This window comes from Melozone crissalis, unplaced genomic scaffold (genome assembly GCF_028551555.1).
Source record: "Melozone crissalis strain CALT ecotype California unplaced genomic scaffold, PUWL_Pcris_2 ptg000062l_1, whole genome shotgun sequence".
Classification (NCBI taxonomy): Eukaryota; Metazoa; Chordata; class Aves; order Passeriformes; family Passerellidae; genus Melozone; species Melozone crissalis.
The window spans coordinates 4,751,334-4,770,759 of NW_026535840.1; the positions used below are offsets into that span (position 1 = coordinate 4,751,334).

At 46.7% G+C, this 19,426-nt stretch overlaps 1 protein-coding gene across 1 annotated transcript; it reads right to left on the bottom strand.

The window, feature by feature from the left end:
- Positions 1-472: 472 nt before the first annotated feature.
- MINPP1 (multiple inositol-polyphosphate phosphatase 1) lies at positions 473-14,138 on the bottom strand. Its single transcript, XM_054288389.1, has 5 exons — positions 13,567-14,138; positions 12,860-13,048; positions 11,906-12,003; positions 10,492-10,625; positions 473-1,662 (listed from the first exon to the last, which is right to left on the bottom strand). The coding sequence occupies exons 1-5, from the start codon at positions 14,105-14,107 to the stop codon at positions 1,263-1,265; spliced, it is 1,362 nt and encodes a 453-aa protein (XP_054144364.1). The 5' UTR covers positions 14,108-14,138; the 3' UTR covers positions 473-1,262.
- Positions 14,139-19,426: the final 5,288 nt, after the last annotated feature.

Genomic DNA, 19,426 nt, shown 5'->3' on the forward strand with positions numbered 1-19,426 from the left:
CAACCTGGTCAAACAACCATTCCCTTGCAGGTGATGAAGGAATCTTTTTCTGACATTTCTCAGCAGCTGTCTTCAGTTTTCCTTTTGCTATCACACTGCAGAGCTCCAAAACACTTCCCAGCTTTCAGGCATGAGGGAACCTACTTAAAGTGCACTTCCTTTAAAACATCACCAGTCCTTCTATGCCATTCACCTCTTTAAAACCAGCTGCATTTCAAAAGCAAGGTGGCACACCAAATGTGTAAGGCCTGCATAAGTGGCAGCTTGTTTGGTGTCTTAAAGTCAGCAGAAATCAAGCCTCAGCCCAATCTTTATAAAGTTCAAAAAACTGGATTTAGAGTCAGCAACAAGTCCATTTCAAGCTGGAGGCTGGAGACATCAGAGGTGCTTTCCAGCCAGGGCTGGTAGGGAAACTGTCAGCACCTGGACAGGACCAAGAGATTGAGAGCCATGGCACAGCCTAACCTGAGTGCCCTGGCCCACATAACACCAGAAATGGATGGTGTTACTGAAAGGACACTCCAAAGTATTTAAACAACTGCTGCATTTCCCAGAGCGCCTAAAAGGAAGAGTGGCTACTTTCCACTCCCTCACTTTTATTTCTTTTTTTTTTTTCCCCTACTTCTTTTTAAAGATAATTTACTTACCCTGGAGACTAACTTGCTATGCAGGATGGGTTGATGATGAGCTTAAGACTTTTAATTCCTTGTCCCTTTTCAAGCAGGTGATGCATGCAGGAACTCCTCCTGCTTTAAAATGCCCAAAATAGAAATGGCGCTGTCCAGACAGAAGTTGTTCAGCTGTGGAGAAGAACTATGTACCCTCTCCCTTCTAGAAGCTTGAGAAAAGGATCAAAAAAAGGTTTGAAATATTTCATGCGTGGCACAGGAAAACAGCAGCTAGAAACACAGGCAGCAGAAAGCAACACTGAATCAGTCCAACCACCTTCAGATTCAATAAAATAGAAGCTGCCCCAGCTCTTAAATCCATCTGTGGCCCATTCACAACAGCAGTGACCAATGAAATCAGCTTATTTGCACACATAAACACACAGGTATTTGTGTCTTGCATCACGCATTTGTTACAACTTCCCTGTGACAGCAGTTGTGCTTATGCAACAAAGAACCAGCGCACCGAGCTGAGACAACCCCCCAGATCTGCAAGGTTAGAAAGTCAACACAGCAGCAGCAAATCATCCAAAGTGCTTGTTCCCAACAGCTGTGGAACTGAGCCCAGAGCAATGTGCAGAACACTTCATTCCCTCACAGCTCATCCACGGCAGTGACGTTGAGCTGGGGCAGTTCACACTCCTCCTTGAAGTGGCAGTTCTCCAGGATGTCCTTGTAGTAATCCTTGAGGTCAGTGTAGGTGGAGGTGGTCTCGTTGGAGTGCAAGAAGGGCAGCAGCCTCTCATTGAGCAGCAGCTGCACCTGGTACTCCTGCTGGGAGGCGTTGACGTGGTCGCAGTGGTAGAGCACGAACACCAGGTTGGCGGCGTAGGGCACGATGCGGCCGCTGCGGAACTTGCGCTGTTCTTGCCGCGCGAAGTTGGTGGCCAGGAGGGGCTCCTTGTCCTTGAAGTAACCCATCAGGGCAAGCAGGGGCTGCAGGGTCTCTGCGTGCCCCACTTGGACAATCAAAGGTGAGGAAATGGGTTTGGAGCTACAAAAGAAAAGAACCAGAAGGGATGAGCAAGAGGTTGTGCCTTAAAACAAAACCACGGCTGAGGGACACCTTGAACCTGTGAGAAAAACCTCTTTGGGAATTGCAGTCTGGTACAGACATTTTAAATGCAGCTTCCTAAACTTTGTCCAAGTATGGATCCAAGGCCAACACAGTGAGGTTCAGCAAGTGCCAGGCCCTGCAGCTCCAGGCTGGGCACAGGGGCTGCAAAGGGCCCTGGAGAAAGGCCCTGGGGCTGTGCCAGGGCTGGGCAGGAGCCCAGGGGTGCCCAGGGGGCACGAGGCCAATGGGCCCTGGCTGTGCCAGCCCATGGCAGGGCCTGTACCCTGGGCTGGCCCTGCTGAGGGACCTGAGGGCTGTGTCCAGTTCTGGGCCCTCCTGGCCAGAAAGCCCTGCAGGGGCTGGAGCGTGTCCAGGGCAGGGAATGGAGCCCCAGGAGGGGCTGAGGGAGCTGGCAAGGGGCTCAGCCTGGAGCAAAGGAGGCTCAGGGGACCCTTGTGGCTCTGCACAACTCCCTGCCAGGAGGGGACAGCCAGGGGGGGTCGGGCTGTGCTGCCAGGGAACAGGGACAGGACAAGGGGAAAGGGCCTCAGGCTGGGCCAGGGGAGGCTCAGCTGGGACAGCAGCAGCAATTTCTGCAGGGAAGGGACTGCAGCTCACACAGCCAAGCCCTTCATTAGATGTAGAGAGTTTCCTCCAAATCATCAGCAGCTTTTACCAAATTTAGCCTGAAGACAGAAATCCAGACTGTCCCTCCCCAGCGTGGCAGCCCCAATGACCAGCAGGAGCACTGCTGTTACCAATTCCTGAGGGCACCAAGCAGTCCAGGAGGAGACGATGCTCCCTCAGGAACAGGTCAGCAAATCAAGGCACTGCCTCGAACCATGACCCAGGACAGCTTATGTAACAAAAGGTTACACACAGTGCTCAGCCAAAGGGGAGATAAGAGCTGGCTGGCTGTGCCAGGAAACTCCAGCCAAGAGGAAAATCTGACCCTTGCTCCAGAGGAGGATGATGGCTTTTGGGGACCAGTTCCAAGTGGCCCATGTAAATCCAGCACAGGTAAATACAGGTTCAGCTTTCAGGAGACACATCTTGACTGCTCTGAAAAGGAGGAGTTTCCAAAGCAATGGAGAAATGGTTAAGTGGGAGATTTACCTGGGGATTGGAGCTTTGATCAGCTCAGCAGGAATTCAGTGCTGGGCCAGGATGGTGCACTGGTGTTTGTGCAGTCTGACACACACCTTGTGCCACGCTCCTGGTGAGCCTGAGCCCTTCTGACCCCACTCCTCACACCCTCCCCTTAGACAAAACAGCCCTTAAAAAATACATCCAAACCCTGCCTCTGTTTTCTGCTCAAAAGCAGCAGCCTCCAAACCACATAAAGGTTCTCTGTGGAGGACAGTGGATTTTCCCCCACCTATGCCTCTGTTGCACCAAGATCTTCACATTCACCACACTCTTCCAGCTCCTCCAAAACCAATGCTCCTGCTCGTGTTCTCCCCTTGCTATTTATGATTCTTTCACTCACTTTAAAATTATAAAGCTTTTAAATCCTTGAATCCCTTTCTTTTCCCTCTCTTGTGCACTTGACCAGTTCACATGTATCCTTCCCATCCACACACACCTGCAGGGAGGTATTTTTAGTTTTTAGGACACATTCACATCCCTCCTGTCACAGCAGCCAGACACAGATGTCTGTGGAAGGAAACAGGAGGCCACTCCTTTGATCTCCTGCAATTTCCAGCTCAGAAGTCTCCAGGGCCAGAGGTGGCTCCTAATGAACCCCAGCTTTGCCAAATCTCTCCCTCAATCCACGTGCATTTCTGGCACACACAATGTCCTGTGGTGAGGAGCTGCACAGCTTCACACACTGCTCTTCATTTTTCTATCTGTAGATTCCATGTCCCATTTAATCCATTCTGACAGCTCTGCAATAGTGTTTTTTCCAAGCTGAGAAATCCTTCCTCAGTCCTTCCACAATTTTCCACATCCCTTTAGATCACAATATCAGAATGCACAACACTCAAGAACCATAAGCTACACTGAAATCAATGCTACACCCATGAGCTCTCTGCTTAATTCCTGATATCCAACAAGGAGTTATTTGGACTGGGACCCTAAATTTCATCTCATTCCAGCTCCCTGTCCCTGTCAGGAACACCCTCCACAGGCCAGGCTGCTCCAAACCCCACATGCCTGAAGTGTGAGATATCTCAGACAGCTACAACAACCTCCTAAGAGCCCCTGAGCAATAGGCTCTCCCAGATTCTACCCAACAGCTGATAAGAAAATCATTTTTCCCCATGTGGATTACTTGACAGCTCTGCAGTTTTCCAGCCCAGTCAGTCTCCCCAGGTCCTTTCACAATCTCCCTTGTAGAAACACTTCATCTCATTTATCTGGAATAAAACTGCCACATTTGCAATGCCACTGAACTTGTCAGCTCTTCTCAACATTCCAAGCAGGTCAGATCTTTCCAGCTCTATCTCTGCTAGGAAAAATCAATCAGCTGTCCCTACCCTCATTTCTTGTAATTTTATCAAGTTTTCCCCTCTGTAAGGACCTCTCCCTGTAACCCCAGCTGCCTGATTCCTTTAGATAAGGAAACCTGTTCAGAAGGATGTTTGGAAACCATAACTGTAGCTACCAACCACCCTATTTTATATTTGCTGATCCCTCCCAAGAGCTCCAAGAGGAATGCTTTCCTTTTAAAGAGCCACCCTAACACTGCTGAGGTGCATCAGATTCATCAAGGTGCTCAGCAATACTAGTGTGGAGCATTTTTTTATTTCTACAAGACTGGCTTGGAATTCTAATTCTCTCCTGGAGATGCTTTTTCAATATTTCTCTTATTTAATTATTTGTATTTTCATGTCTTCCCAGCTGCATGGTCTAAGAGGGAAGCCGGGAATGCAAATATGCTGCTAGAATCTCCAAAACAATTTCACATAGGCATTACTGACCCCACAGACCCCTCAAAAAAGGCTTCAGAAATGCTAAGACAAAAATAAATTAACATTCTGGCTATCAAAGCTGGCTTTAAGCAAAGTTCAGCTTTACTTTCCAGGTGATGCTAAGCAGGAATGTTGAAATGGAAGTAAATGACAAAAAATAGAGCAAAAAATAAATCAGAAAACCAGCAAGGTAAATGTTTGCAAAGCAGGAAACAAATTATAGCACAGAGAAGATTTTAAGAACAAAGGAAGAAGTGGGAAAGGAAGGACTGAACAAGGTGCTCACTCTCAGTGTAGCTTGACTTTTTCCTTCACTTGCTTCAGTCTCATAAAATCCTCATGCCAACAGGCCAAGCAGCCTTGGGAGGCAAAGCAAACCTCTCCCACTCAGCACCATCCCACTGGATTAGTGTAATGAAGATTAAAGCTGTTTCCTGATACAGCACAACCCTGAGTTCTCCACAGGCTCCTGAACCCAGCAGCACTGGTGATTTCCCAGACTGTTCCAGCACTCCCTGTTCAGGGCCAGGGTCTGGACTCCAGCTCAGATGTGGTTTGCTATCAGCCAGCAATGACAATCACAACAGCCATCAAGGTTACCCTGCAATATTTTTAATTGTGGGGAGAATGATGACAGATGGTCTTCAGAGAATACCCACAGGCAAAGGTTGCCACTGGCCCTGCATTCCTTGTAAGGGCAGAACAAACAACAAAGCAGTGATAAACAGCAGCACAGGTTAATAAAATATTAATGGCAGATGTTTTCCATGCTCAGCTTGCCTCACAATCTACCAGTGACTCAGTGTCTTGCTGGAAGCATCAAAGTTCTCCACATTGCACTCTGGCAATTACTTAATGGCATTTCAATCCACCTTTCCTCTCCTTTTTATGTGCATGGCTGGGGAAAGCCCACTGAGGGAATCTCATTGCCACCTGTGAGGGGATTGTGCATAAAACTCTGCCATAAATATCAGCAGCTTGTCTGAAAGTGATTGGTTTTATATTCATTTCATGGGGCACTTGCAATGAGCAGAAGGGGCCCTCAGGAGGCAGAGACAAGGAGGTTTCACTGGAGAGATGTGCCAGCTCCTCAACTGCCCACTTTTGGGGTTTTATGGGGTTTTTTTTTTACCTTTGAAGTAAGTCTGGCCACAGAAAGTACTGAACAATTCAGCGGCACGACCCCAAAAGCTGAATCTCACCATGGGGGAAAAGAAAAAGCATCATGGAAAAGCACAGATGTGGGATCTATCATCCAGGTACATTCTAGTTCTCCTGGATCTCAGCAGATTTGGGTTTAACTCTGAATCTTCTGCATCAGCTCATCCAGAGCAGATCATTCCTTCTCTTCCCAGTACTGACAGTTCATTTTCCATATGGAAAAAGTGAACTTTCCTTTAACCAAAATTTATTTCCTAAGCACTGACTGGATTTTCAGTTAGAAATAACTCAAACCCCAGGAAACAGTGGGATAAGATGAAACATTTCCTGCAGCAAAGCTCAACCAGCCAACCCTCAAACCTCCTGTAAAAATCCCTCCAACAACTGCACAGAAGGTAAGATTTACCACTTGTTTAACAAGCAAGCTCAGACTACATGCTGTCCCTTTTCTCCCTAATAAAAAGGCAGGTCAGAGGACTCCAAAACCTGCTTTCAACTGTGGGATGAATTCTCCATCCTTCTCACTTCCCCCTGTGATTTATTTCATGGAAAAAGAAGCTGGACAAACCCTAAACAAAGCAGGAAGCAGCAGAGACCAGGGAAGGCAGTGGTGGCACTCAGAGGGCAGCAGAAATATTTAACAGTGTTCAAGCTCAGAGGGTTTTCACCAGTGGGAAGAAGAACTAAAAAAACTTAAAATATATATCTGTCAAATAGTAAAGTCCTCATATATCAAAATTTCCACCATAAAGACAGCCAATCATTCCCAGAATCAGCACCAAAACAAGGAAATGCCACCACTAATACTGACAGCAGAAAATTTTCTTTTGTTGCAACAAGGAATAAGCTCACTGATGACAAAAAGAAACCTGAAAAGCTGACTGGACTGCACAGAACTCATTAAAAGCCCTGATTTAAAGGCTCTTATCTAGTCCTGCAACACTTTATCAGCTGGAGGTAATTAGGCTAGGCCTCCTTGTGTTTCACTGGGAGCTACTGCACTTCCAAAGGCTCTTTCCCGGCTGATCTCACCTCTGCCATTGTTTGAAACCTCAGAGGTGAAATGCACTCCTGTAGCAGCACCACAATAATGCTCAGTGCTGATCCATCACGAGCCAAAACCAAACCAAGAGGCTGCTGGCACCTGGCAAAGCCAAGGTGGGCACTGGTCAGACCACTCCATTTGTCTGTGAGTGTTTAGTTTGGCTTTTTCATTCTCACATAAAAGGGTAGGGCTCTATCAAAGCTGCTCAGATACTTGCTCAGGATAGATCTGAAAAAGTATTCATTAACTAATTAATGAGATTGAGGACATGCTGGGGAGTCTGAAAGGCACAAGAAACTTTAAATCTCTAATTCTGGCTGGACAGATGGACAGGCACACTCCCAGGGGAGAGACCCCGGGCTGCCCAGCTCTCTGGGAGAAGATCTGAGAAATTGAAACACACACACATCAGAAATGCAGGCACAGGGATGCTGCTGAATGTGCCACAAGGATCTGGGGTGAATTCCACACCTCTGTAAAATTCCTTTCAGTCATGTCAGAAGTCCCACTTCTGAAAGATGGAGCAATCAAAGCCCACCAGAGCTGCTGAGTGAGACATGGATTGTTTATTAATGAAAGCCACCCCAGCAGCAGTGAAGGGGTTTCCATAAAAAACTCAGAACCTGAGCAAAAAGGGGATTTTCAATCTAATTATTTCATTGCTGCTGCATATGCAGAAGCTTTTTGCTCACTTCCCTTTGTAGAGTTTTGACCTGTGAGGTGGTTTTAGATCATCCATTAGACTCCTTTGTACCGAGTCATAGGTTTGGAGGAATAATTAGGGCACAGCAGTAATTGACTCCTGAGAGGTCCCAATTGTGTTGGGAAGTGACCTGCAAAGAGCAAGGCAAATTACATGCAACAATAAAAGCTACCAATAAATTGCCAAATTGGTCTGTTTACCATAAATCACAAAGATCACCTTCAATTGATCTTGAATCATATTCAAACTAGTCTTTTTTTTTTTTTTTTGTAAATACCTTGGACCCATTTACTCTCTAAGAGGAAACCATCACCAAATATTTTGCAATGCATATTTACAGCTAAGCTAGTATTATCAATACACTGCAAATACTGAGATGGCTGCACAAAGCATCCTCCCAATTTGCTTATGATAACCCATTTGGACAGTACAAGGAATAATATTTTTTATTCTTTCAGCAGGAAATAGTAATGTTAAATATTTGAAGCTAGAGGGAAAAAAATGGAAAGTCTAAAAGAGCTTTAGTGAATAGCTGATGTGCTTTAAAGTGTGCCACAAGTGATTTGCAAATCCACCTCTGCCCAAGCATGCAGCTGCAGAGATTTTTAAAATCAGATGAGCAGCTTCACATTGCATTAAGCACCAAAATACCTGAATTTCTCATCAACATACATAGACTTCCTTAGGCAAAACACTGTTCATTAAACTGCTGGGAAAAGCAGCAGTGAAAAGTAATTCTGCATCAGCTTCCCTGGTTATTTTGTATCCCCTTGGGAAAAACCACAATTCTTTATAAAAGTGAAGACAAGACAACTGCTCAACTATGCCATTTCAGTAGAGCAAATCACATGGGTTTGATATGGAACAAGAGAAACTTTCAACCAAAGTCTATTTCTTAAACAGAAATGCTTTCATTTTATATCCATCTCATTATGTTTTTGTAACTAAGAAAATTTATATGGAAGAAAGAGAGTCCTGGCCCCCAACCTTTCCCTTTCACAGCTTTTAACAGCAAGACCTGCACAGAAGAGATTATCCCCAGTTTAAACCCCAGAGTTATATTGGAATTCATGTGATGGGAGAGCCTGAAAACATCTGAAACTTCTGCACTGCAAACTGAAAGTGGGACTGATCAGCAGTTGGTATTTATTACACCTTCATCATGTTATTAAGGACAGACTAACCAGAAGGAAGGGTTTTCTACCAAGGAAATAAAATCAAGCTTTGATAAGACAACTAAGTTTGGTGATAAGATTGCAAGGGCAACAATCACTTCATGGCAGAACCAGGTTTCTTTTTGATTTCACTGGGAATGAAAACAGAACAAAGCTATTGAACATAAAGGCATGAAGTGTGCCACAAAAATGCAGCTTTGCCAACGCTGCTCTCCACTGTCCAGTCTGAGCAGCACAGACAACCCAGATCCCTCAGCTTCTTCCCAGAACAGAAATGCTTCCCCTTTACTTCTGGACAGGCCAATCTAAGCTTTCCAAAGAGAAAAGAGATTTTGGAGCAAAGACAATGCCTGGAAGAAAATTTCTTTTTCTTAAATGTTTTAGAGTAATTTCTTAAATTTTTAGAGCAAGCAGCTGGTTATAAATCCATGTTAAACACTGTTAAATTGAAGTAACATTCCACTGAAAGCCATTTCATCATCACAAAAGCTCATTTTCTGAAAAAGCTGCAAAAATGTTTAACCTGCTGCCTTGAAGTTGACCATCACTATAAAAAGACAGACTTTTCTATATTTTATTTGTATTTTTTCTCATTTTCATTGAGTCTCACACTGCCACAGGGTGTCTCTCTACATAGATGAAAGAGATAAATCTCTCTGTAGATGAACTGGGATTAGCTGCACCTCTGCTCCCTACATTCCACGGGAGACAAGCTGGCTCTGGCAGATTCCCACATGCTCTCCAGGTTACCCAACCCCGTTTATTCCCAGGTCTCCAGTGCTTTATGACTGCCACCTTCTGTTGTGGAAGGGAGTAACACATTCCTGTAGCACTCCCGTTCCTGTTTGGGATGAGGCTCATCCTGGACACTGCTCACCCAGCTTGGGATTGTACAAGATTTAGGGTCCTGATTCTCTGCATTCACTGCCTGCTTCCCTCTGTGATGGCAAAACACGGGAGCCCCTGGTGTTGCAAATGAACTTCCATAGCCAGTGCTGAAAGACAAAGTTACCACTGTGCTTGGGAGCTCTGCCTCGACACCTCCCAAAAAAATCAGAAATCTCCATCTGTACCTCTTTCTTCCAACTACAGCTCTTGAGTTTTTAAAAATTGTTGTTATTAAACTTACAGGGATGTTTGATAGACACACAGCTGCAATTAGTGTGCTAATGTAAGGATTGAAAGGCTCTCACTGCTCAAAGAGGAAATCACACTAAAAGGGAACAAAATTGATCACTCTCCTTCCATTATACAATCTTATGGCCCTGTCCTTGATATCCTTCTATAAAATTTCCATACTAATCTGCTAAGGTGTTAATTCATGTGACTGATTATTAACCATGAATTTCTAATTGTTCAGAACATGAACACAGGCTGCAAATCAACATTTAAGCAACAAATTATTTTTAACGAGGACACTCTTAACAAGAAAGCTCTATTATTTTAATTCATTGTCTCCTCTCAAACTGCAGGAAGAGAACACCACTACCAAGCAGCAGTTCCCTGAAGGCCTGTGTGGATCAGCAAGGTAAAAGATGGAAATACTTGAGCTGAGTACAAAAGCATCAATGAAAGCAAAAAAAATATACTCTTTAAAGTAATACTGCTCCAGTAAAAATTGTATTCTCACTATTAAAATTCTCCTAGCTCCAGCTCTCCTGTTGTTGCTACATTGAGAAGTAAAATACTGAATTTCCTTTCAATGAAACCCAGCTCAGATTGAGCACAGAAAGCTCACACCCAAAGCACTGCAGGCTCTGGATTTACCTTTTACTCTCCTCCACTGCTTTGTCCAAGTGCTGGAAGATATCCTGGAATAAAATGCAGCTGGAGCGACTGTTGATGTCGTAGCCATATCCTCTCTTCCAGTACTGCTTCAGGTCATTCAGGTATTCCAGCACCTGAAATTGGAGTTCACAAGTTTTTATTGCTGCACCAAAAAGCTCACAGCCTGGAGACATGACACAAAAACAACCCCAAACATCAGGGCTCCAGTTCAAACCGTTTCAGCATAAAACCACGTCACTGTGTCTGAAAAATCCTCCTTGCCCAGGATTTTCTCCTGGGAAGCTGAGAAGCCTCAGAGAGGAATGAAAACAATAATTATCTGATTTCTGCTTTGGAATGTGGCTTGGACATTGTTTACCAACAGGTGAATATTTGACTGGCCATTAGAAGAAACAATTCACATGGAACCAATCACCAGCAGCTGTGTCAGACTCCGAGTCAGTCACAAGTTTTCATTATCATTCTTGTGAAACCTTCTCATGTATCCTTTCTCTGTAGTTTAGTATAGTTTTAGTATTGCATTCTTTTCATAAATTATAATATCATAAATAATAAATTTGCCTTCTGAGAACAAGGAGTCAGATTCTCATCTCTCACCTCATCCTGGGGACCCTCACAAACACCACAATACCAGACAACAGATCAGACCAAAGAGTGACCAAATTCAGCATCTGGTAACAATCACAAAAAAACCCTGAGGTGCTGCACATAAGACAACCACTACCCACTGCTTTTTTAGCCCTTCTGATTTTCCCTTGGCTTGCCATTCTTCTCACAGAATCCATCCCACACCTTCAGCCCAGCTTGTTTTGTGTGTGATTTCAAGTTGCAGAGACGCGCACACATCTCAAGCAGACAGAACTGTGCCTTGGAATTATTCAAGAGCACGCAGGGCTCTCCTTGTTCTCTGCTCCCTTCCTGACAATTCCTGGCATCAAAGCCATTTCCCACCTCCCTGCTGAGTTATTTATAACCAGACTGAACAGGGCAGGGCTCAGCAGAAGCCCATGGTGACCCTGATCCTCTCAGACACACCTATCTATGAAAAGGTCTCCTCTTTTCCCAGGGGTAAAAATTTTCTTAGAGCCTTGGGGGAGCCTTACTGAACATCAGAAAAAGTTGAAAGAAGAGGAACAAACATTTGTCACATTTATCTGGGCTCTGTCTTGGTTTAGAGAGCTGATAGATCCCAAAACCAGAGAGTCTTAGAGGCCCTGCAAGACCTCATTTGATGTACCCTGGAGTGAATTTTATCACGTGGTTCTATAATGTTAAAACCACAGATTATAGAAAGGTTTGGGATGGAAGGCCATTTGACATCACCTCATTCCAAACCCCCTGCCACAGGCAGGGACACTTCCCACCAGAGCAGGTTGCTCCAAGCCTCACATACCTTGGCATCTTCTTCACTGAAGAGTGAACACCATGGGGAAGTCACATTTTTTATGGCCAGCTCATAGGAGCAGGTGAGAAAAGCCACTTGAACAAGATCTGCAATAAATTGAACAAACAAGAAAAAGATAAATAAATCACTGCTACACAAGTAGCAACTTCCTCTCCTTAGTTCACCTCTAAAATGAATTGTAATTACTGTTTGGCAATATAAACAATGACATCCAATAAATATTTGGCAGGACAAAGACCAAGCACCAAAAATACACAGTTTAACAGGATTATTGTGCAAAACCCAAATTTTGGACTGCAAGTTCTTGGCATTACATCATGATAAGAGGGAAAACAAGAGCATTCCACATTAAATGCTGTCCATCAGCTGATGTGAAACAGGTGTCAGCTGCTGTTGCAGCCACCCAGGTCAGAGGAGTCAAAGGGAAGATGTGAGCTCATGGAAACACCCCCTCCACATCAGCAGCTGTGTGCAAGCAGCACCAGGTTGAACTTTGTCTCCAGCATGTCCCTGATGCTGCAATCCCAACAGCAGCACTTAGTTTGGGGTGCTTTTCCCCCCAAAACCATACAGGGAAATCCAGCACTTCTGTTCTGAACAGGAGTTAACACACAGGACTGCTTTTCCTCAAGTCATTTATGTGCTAGAGTTGTAATGGGTTTCACAAAAGCAAAATTAAAACATTCAAATCCCTCCAGAACCAGGTAGAGCTGATTTTATCTAGGGGAAAGATGTTTTCATGCATCTTTTTCTTCTGACCACTATCCAACAAGCATTCATTACTGCAACACCAACACAGACTTACAGTCTCATGCACTTAATTAGAGACTGCATCTCCAAGTCACAGCCACTCTAAATTACCTCCTCTGCATAACTACACATCTTGGAAGCTGCTCTTGGCCAGCCTTGGAGCCGAAGCCATCAGTGACAGGAATTCCTTACCTGCATTTAGCTCCTCCATTGGTAAACATAAAGCACTGGCCACCTTCTCCAGGACCTTCTTCATCTCAGGCCCCTCTTTGAAGGCGTTCACCTGGCCCATGGCCGTGTCATTCTCCTCCACCAGCACCACAAACTTGGCACAGTGATCAAAGAACCGCATCAGGGAGTCGTTAACTTCAACCTCCACCTCTGAAAGCAAACGTGGGCGTCAGAGGGAGCAGCACCATCCCCAAAGGCACCAGGATGTGACATCCATCAAGGGACAGGCTGTGTCCCCATGGAGGGGGTGCAAGGTCCCTCACAAACACAGGGAGAGCAGGGAACATCCCCAATGCCTCTGAGAGCTCCTTCAGGGAGGGATTCTCCCAGCCACCCATCAGGAGTCCCGCAGACCCTCAGGGATGGATCATGGCTCCAGCCATGAAAGCACAGGGCTCCCTCAGGAAAGGGATGGAGATCCCGCAAAGAGGCTGTGAGGCACCTCCATCTCCTGTGGTGGAGCTGGGAGTCCCAGGGACTGCCCCAGTCCCTCAGGGAGACACGGGAGCCATTCCCTCAGAGCACGGGTCTCCCTCACCCCTCAGGGAGCAGGTCCCCAGAGAACACCTAAAGAAAGCACGAGAATTCCCCCATCCCCTTGGAACAGCTGGGACCCCCTCAGCCCTTCAGGAAAAACCTCAGGGAAGGGGGCGGTGTCGCTCACTCACCGTCGCCGCCGAAGTCGAGGGTGGGCCCGAGCCCGCGGCGGAAGGCGGCCCCGCTCTGCAGGCAGCGGTGCTTGGAGCTGCTGGCCAGCGCCAGGCGGCGGCGGGCGGCGAAGAGCGCGGGGAAGCGGGCGGCCATGCGCCGCGCCAGCTGCTCCATGTCGCGCCGGCCCTGCGGCGCCAGCCGCCCGTCCAGGCTCTCCTCGTACCACATGGGCCACTCGGCCAGGGCGGCGGCGGCGGGGCAGGCGGCGGCTCCCGCGGCCCGGCGGAGCAGCCGGCCGTGCAGCTCGCCCAGCCGGCGGATCTGCCCGGCCGTGGGGTAGCGGGTGCCGTGGCGGAGCACGGCGCGGAGCTGCAGCGGAGTGCAGGAGGCGGGCAGCGACCCGCCCGCCCCGGGACCCAGCGACAGCGGGTCGCTCACCAGGTGCGGGTTCACCTCCTCGTAGCGGGACTTGGTGCCGAAGTAGCCGCTCAGCCCCGCGCTCGCCAGCGGCAGGACGAGGAGCAGCAGCATCAGAGCGGCTTCCCGGCGAGGCGCCATGGCTGCAAGTGCGCGGCTGCCGCAGGAAGAGGCGGAGCGGGGCCGACTCTTCACGGCTTCAGCGGCCCCAGGGCCCGCCCCAGCCCCAGCCCCAGCCCCAGCCCCTCCCGCCCCTTCACGGCATCACTCGCCTCACCCCAGCTCCTCATGGCTCCTGACAGCATCACTCGCTCCATCCCAGCTTTAGCCGACCCCTCTCGGCTTTACGTGTCCCCTCACGGCTTCGCCCGCCCCAGCCCGGAACCCTGAGGGGAGCCATGAGCCGTCCGACCTACTTTGGTATCTGCTCTGCCTCTGTGGAGCCTCGCTGGCTTCATGGAGCTCAGTAAAAACAAAAAAAGTCGATACGCAGTCAGACACGAGGGGAATGGTTTAATTCCTCTGTACAGGTAGAACAACTGGATGGGCTGCAGTAAGGAAACAGGGACAAGGTATGTTGTCTTTCTCTGTATGTAAAAATCAGAGCAAACTCCGTGGAGCAGATGGGCTCAGGACAACCCAACCTTCTTCTTGGTGGTCAGTGTCCAAGATGTGCTAGTTCTTAAAAATTTAAAATTGCTCCTCTTTCTTCTCTACAGTTTTGCAATGTATTACCAACTCTAAGGTTTATTATTACCAAAAATGCACTTTGTTTAACTAGTAACAAAATGTGCTGCTGTCCCTCGGAGTCCTGTTTTAGAGAATCTATCTGCTGACATAAGGCAACAGCAGAAACTTGCTAACAAATGCCCACCATGTTGTATTCATAAAATTAGTCTAATTAGCATTTAAATTAGCGAAATATTAAGGCCACTTCAGTCAAAACCCTGAGCCTAGGCCATGCTGGGAATGGGGCAAGTAAGAATGTGGAAGTAAATTTTAAAGATATCTCTGTTTCTCAGAGCTCTGTGAAAACTTCAGCTATGATGTCAATATCTCTATCATTAGAGAAGCTGTGGCATAGATAGATTTTTAAAAAGTTAGTACAATCTTCTCTTTATTGCTTCTTCATGGGAGAAATTCATCCCAAACCAGGAACACTGCCAGGGACTGCAGCTCCCCTCAGAATTCACTTTATCCTCCAACATGAGTGACCAAAGCCAAGAAGGATCTTTCACAGGTGGTTTTGCCTCTTTTTTTGCTAAAAACCAGCTGGATGGCACTCAAGGTAAGGTAGTGATGCTGTGAGGGGATTGGAGGTGGCTGCTGCAGGGGTTGGCAGCGTGGGGCATGTGGAATTTCTAAAGAATCATAGAATCTCTGGAGTTGGAAGGGACACACATAGATCACAGAATCACAGAATTCCAGGGTCATTGAGGTGAGAAAAGTGGAGTCCCAGCTGTGCCCTGTGCCCACCTTGTCCCCAGCCCAGAGCACTGAGTGCCACCTCCAGCCCTTCCTGGGACACCTGCAGGGCTGGGCACTGCAAAGCTCCCTGGGCAGCCCCTGCCAAGGCCTGAGCACCCTTTCCATGCAGAAATTGCTGCTGCTGTCCCAGCTGAGCCTCCCCTGGCCCAGCCTGAGGCCCTTTCCCCTTGTCCTGGCACCAGACCCTGATGCCCCCAGGCTGCACCATCCTGTCAGGGAATTATGGCATGATAAAGACACCTTCAGAGGAGTCCTACTTCTTTTAACTCTTTTAGTTCCCAGCAAGAGCAAGTAGGAATAAGCAGCTGTGTAAAAACAAGTGGGAACACAAAGTCTGCAGCCAGGGATGCTTCAAGAGCTGTCTCCAGAGGGCCACCAGTATTGATTATAAACATAGGACCCCAGGGTGTGTGAGGCTGCAGGAGCTCAGTGGGCACCTGGTGTCCCCATCCCTGCCCCAGCAGGGCCATCCCAGAGCCCAGGGCACAGCACTGTGTGCAGCCAGCTGTGCCCCAGCCCCAGGGAGGAGAGCCCCCAGGCCGTGTGGGCAATGTGCTCAGGGCTGGGCACTGCCCAGGGCAGAAGTTGTGCCTCCTGTGCAGGGCAGTTGCTGGGCTCAGGCCCTGCCCGTGGCTCTGGTGCCATTGCTGGGCCCCGGAGCAGAGCCTGGGCCCTGCTCTGCCCCTCCCTGCAGCCACTCACTCACAGCCCCCTGGCACTGCTGGCAGCACGGAATGATGGCATTGTAATGACCCATCCAGAAAAGCTTAGAGAGGCTTAGAAAAGCAAAGAATAAAAAGAGGCATCCTGTGGAAAAGCCTGAGCAGCACAGTGGTGACACATCAGGTTATAAAACAGTTTGGGCAAAAGCATAAGCAAAACATCCCCATGCTGATTATAGCCATTTTCAGCTAAAGCCTCACTGCTGAATAGATACCAGCTTGTAGCTAAGGAAACAGAGTCATCTGAGCTTTTGGCCCACAGCACATCCTGGGCAAACCTGGGTTTTATTCAGAGTCAGACTTCACTCCCTGCCTGCATATTCAGGCTATTGTGCAGCTGAGACTTTTCAGTGAACAAATACATTTTTTATGATTTTTCTTTCCAAATTCTGTTGGAAAGTGTGTACCTCACCTGTCTCCCACCTCCTCAACATCCAAATAAAGTGTTAATGCAAGAGTGTGCTAAGGCTCAAACAGGGTAGGGAAAGCCTGTAATGGTGAAAGAGAAAAGAAAATATGGGAATAAATAAGTGGTTTAAAGCTTGTGGGCAAAGTCATGGGCTCTCTGTTAGAGCAGGGCAGTGTGACTCAGCTGTCTCCCTGTGACTCTGTGCAGGGCTATTTGGCCCCTTTCCTGTGGCTCATTCAGTTTATATTAGACATTTCTCCCACAAATCACTTCTAGCACATCATCTTTTATAACAAAACCAGCATAAGACTACAGGCAGTGTTGCTTTGAAACCTATTGAGGGTATTTCATAAATACTGAGAAAAATACCCATTCCATTTTCTGCATAATTATTCATTGCAAGGAATCTGTAGTTGGTTTTAGTAGGAAAAGGATTTTGCATATTACATATAATATTTTTTCATTTTATAGTGTGCCTGTGAGCTGCTGTGAAGGAGAAGAAGAGAACTCAAGGAGTTTTCTGTCAGAGACAGAAACTGTAATGTTTATAAACTTCACTGTAAATGTGAAGTTAAAAGGTAATGAAATAAAAACTGGCTTGTGATCCCAATTTCCATTCCACAAAGGGATTTCTGTGTTCTGAGTTGTCAAAGGTAGACAGTTACCCCACATGGGATCCCTTCCTTGCTCCTCTCACATCCCATTAAATCATCACAGCCTATTGTATCCCATGAATGTATTTTGAATGGTTTCACAGGATATTTTCTATTAGGACAGGGAAAATCTCATCAAGAAGATTTCATTCCATGAGGAGTCACAGCACGTGTAGCTCATATCCCAAAACTCTGGACAAAGCATTTACACAGCAGCCACATTGCCATTTTCACCCTCCACAAGTGTTGTGATGTTCTTTTTCTGGTTTTTGTGTCTTCTTTACATCTAAGTTGGAGGCCAAAACCATTTTCAAATGTTCCAAATGCAACATTATCAGATTGTTTTCCTTTATTTTTTTTTTTCTTTCCATCTTCAGTTCTGGTGCTACTGAGGGTGCTGAGTTCCTGACTCACATTTCCTCAGCAGCTTTTTTTGTTGTTCTCTTGCAGTGCAATCACATAGCCCTGTCCTGAATAATTTCCTTGTTTCTGCTCCATCTATGGATTTTCTGTAGAGGTGCATCTATTTCCAAACCAGGCTCTATTCAAAATGCAACTGAGATAGGTAGTGTACCAAACTCTTCTGAAAACATCTTTTTTTTCTTATAAATCCTTCTGCTCCTCACTGCTTTGCTGGTCTGTAATTGCCATTAATTTTTTTAGCAGTGAAAGGAGAGAAAACCCAAATTTTCCTGTGTCCCCAGCAGTGTATGGCAGGTTCCTGCTGCTCCTTTTGGGGTGTGGGTTCTCCAAAACCATTTATAAATGTGCCTGTTCCAAATGCAACATTATCAAATTGTTTTCTGTTTTCCTTTATTGGTTTTTTTTTTCTTTCCATCTTCAGTTCTGGTGCTACTGAGGGTGCTGAGTTCCTGACTCACATTTCCACAGCAGCATTTTTTTGTTGTTCTCTTGCAGTGCAATCACATAGCCCTGTCCTGAATAATTTCCTTGTTTCTGCTCCATCTATGGGTTTTCTGTAGAGGTGCATCAATTTCCAAACCAGCTTTATTCAAAATGCAACTGAGAAAGGTAATGTACCAAACTCTTCTGAAAACACCTTTTTTTTCTTATAAACCTTTGTGCTCCTCACTGCTTTGCTGGCCTGTAATTGCCATTAATGGAAGTGTATTTTTTTAGTAGTGAAAGGAGAGAGAACCCAAATTTTCCTGTGTCCCCAGCAGTGTGTGCCAGGTCCCTGCTGCTCCTTTTGGGGTGTGGGCTCTCCACAAACACTTTCTGCTCTTCTGGGCAGTCCTTTGCCCTGTGTGTGTGTGAGTAGGGACAGTTTATTCTCACAATTAAAACAATGGGATTTTCCATAGCTGAGGCCACATTTTGGTTAGCAGTGAGAGAACTGGGAAAGGAATGAAACAAATAATTACTGCTTTCTGCAGAAGGGGCTGAATTCAGATCTCATCCATGAGTGCTCCACATGCTCTCCCCTCAGGCACAACCCCATTTAAATGTGTGTGACACAGCCTGTTCTCCCAGAAAACACAGAAACCTCTGGGGATCCTGAGTGGTTTGACCTCTTTGCAAGCAGAGTTTCTGGTCTTGCAGTGGGGCTTCACCTGTGTGGGCAACATTGGCAGCCTGGCCACCCCATAATTATGTGGTTGCCTTTCTGGAACAGGGCAGGCCCTTCCAGTTCTGGAGCAGCATGACCCCATGTCAGGCTGTGGAACGGCTTGGAGATTCAAAAACCCAGAGATAAATTCAGAAAGCCTCAAACCCCAGCCAAACTGGGTTTTCCAAGGGTAAAAGTAAATTTAAATAAGGGTTTCCTTTTCCACATAAGTAAGAAGAAGACAGAAAGTACAGAAACTGTGTGGATCTGTGCTCTGTATATGGAAAGGTAAATTTCTTGGTTGTATTTTCACCAAAATACAGGCACAAAGAAAGCTCAAAGATTCAGGCATGCTAAAGGCAGGGGACTATTCAGGATAGTCAGGACTGGGACAGGACAAGGGGAAAGGGCCTCAGGCTGGGCCAGGAGAGGCTCAGCTGGGACAGCAGCAGCAATTCCTGCATGGAAAGGGTGCTCAGGCCTTGGCAGGGGCTGCCCAGGGAGCTTTGCAGTGCCCAGCCCTGCAGGTGTCCCAGGAAAGGTGTGACAGTGTTTATAGGGGTCTTAGGATGAGGGAAGAAACGTAGATCTGACTCTATGTTTCAGAAGGCTTGATTT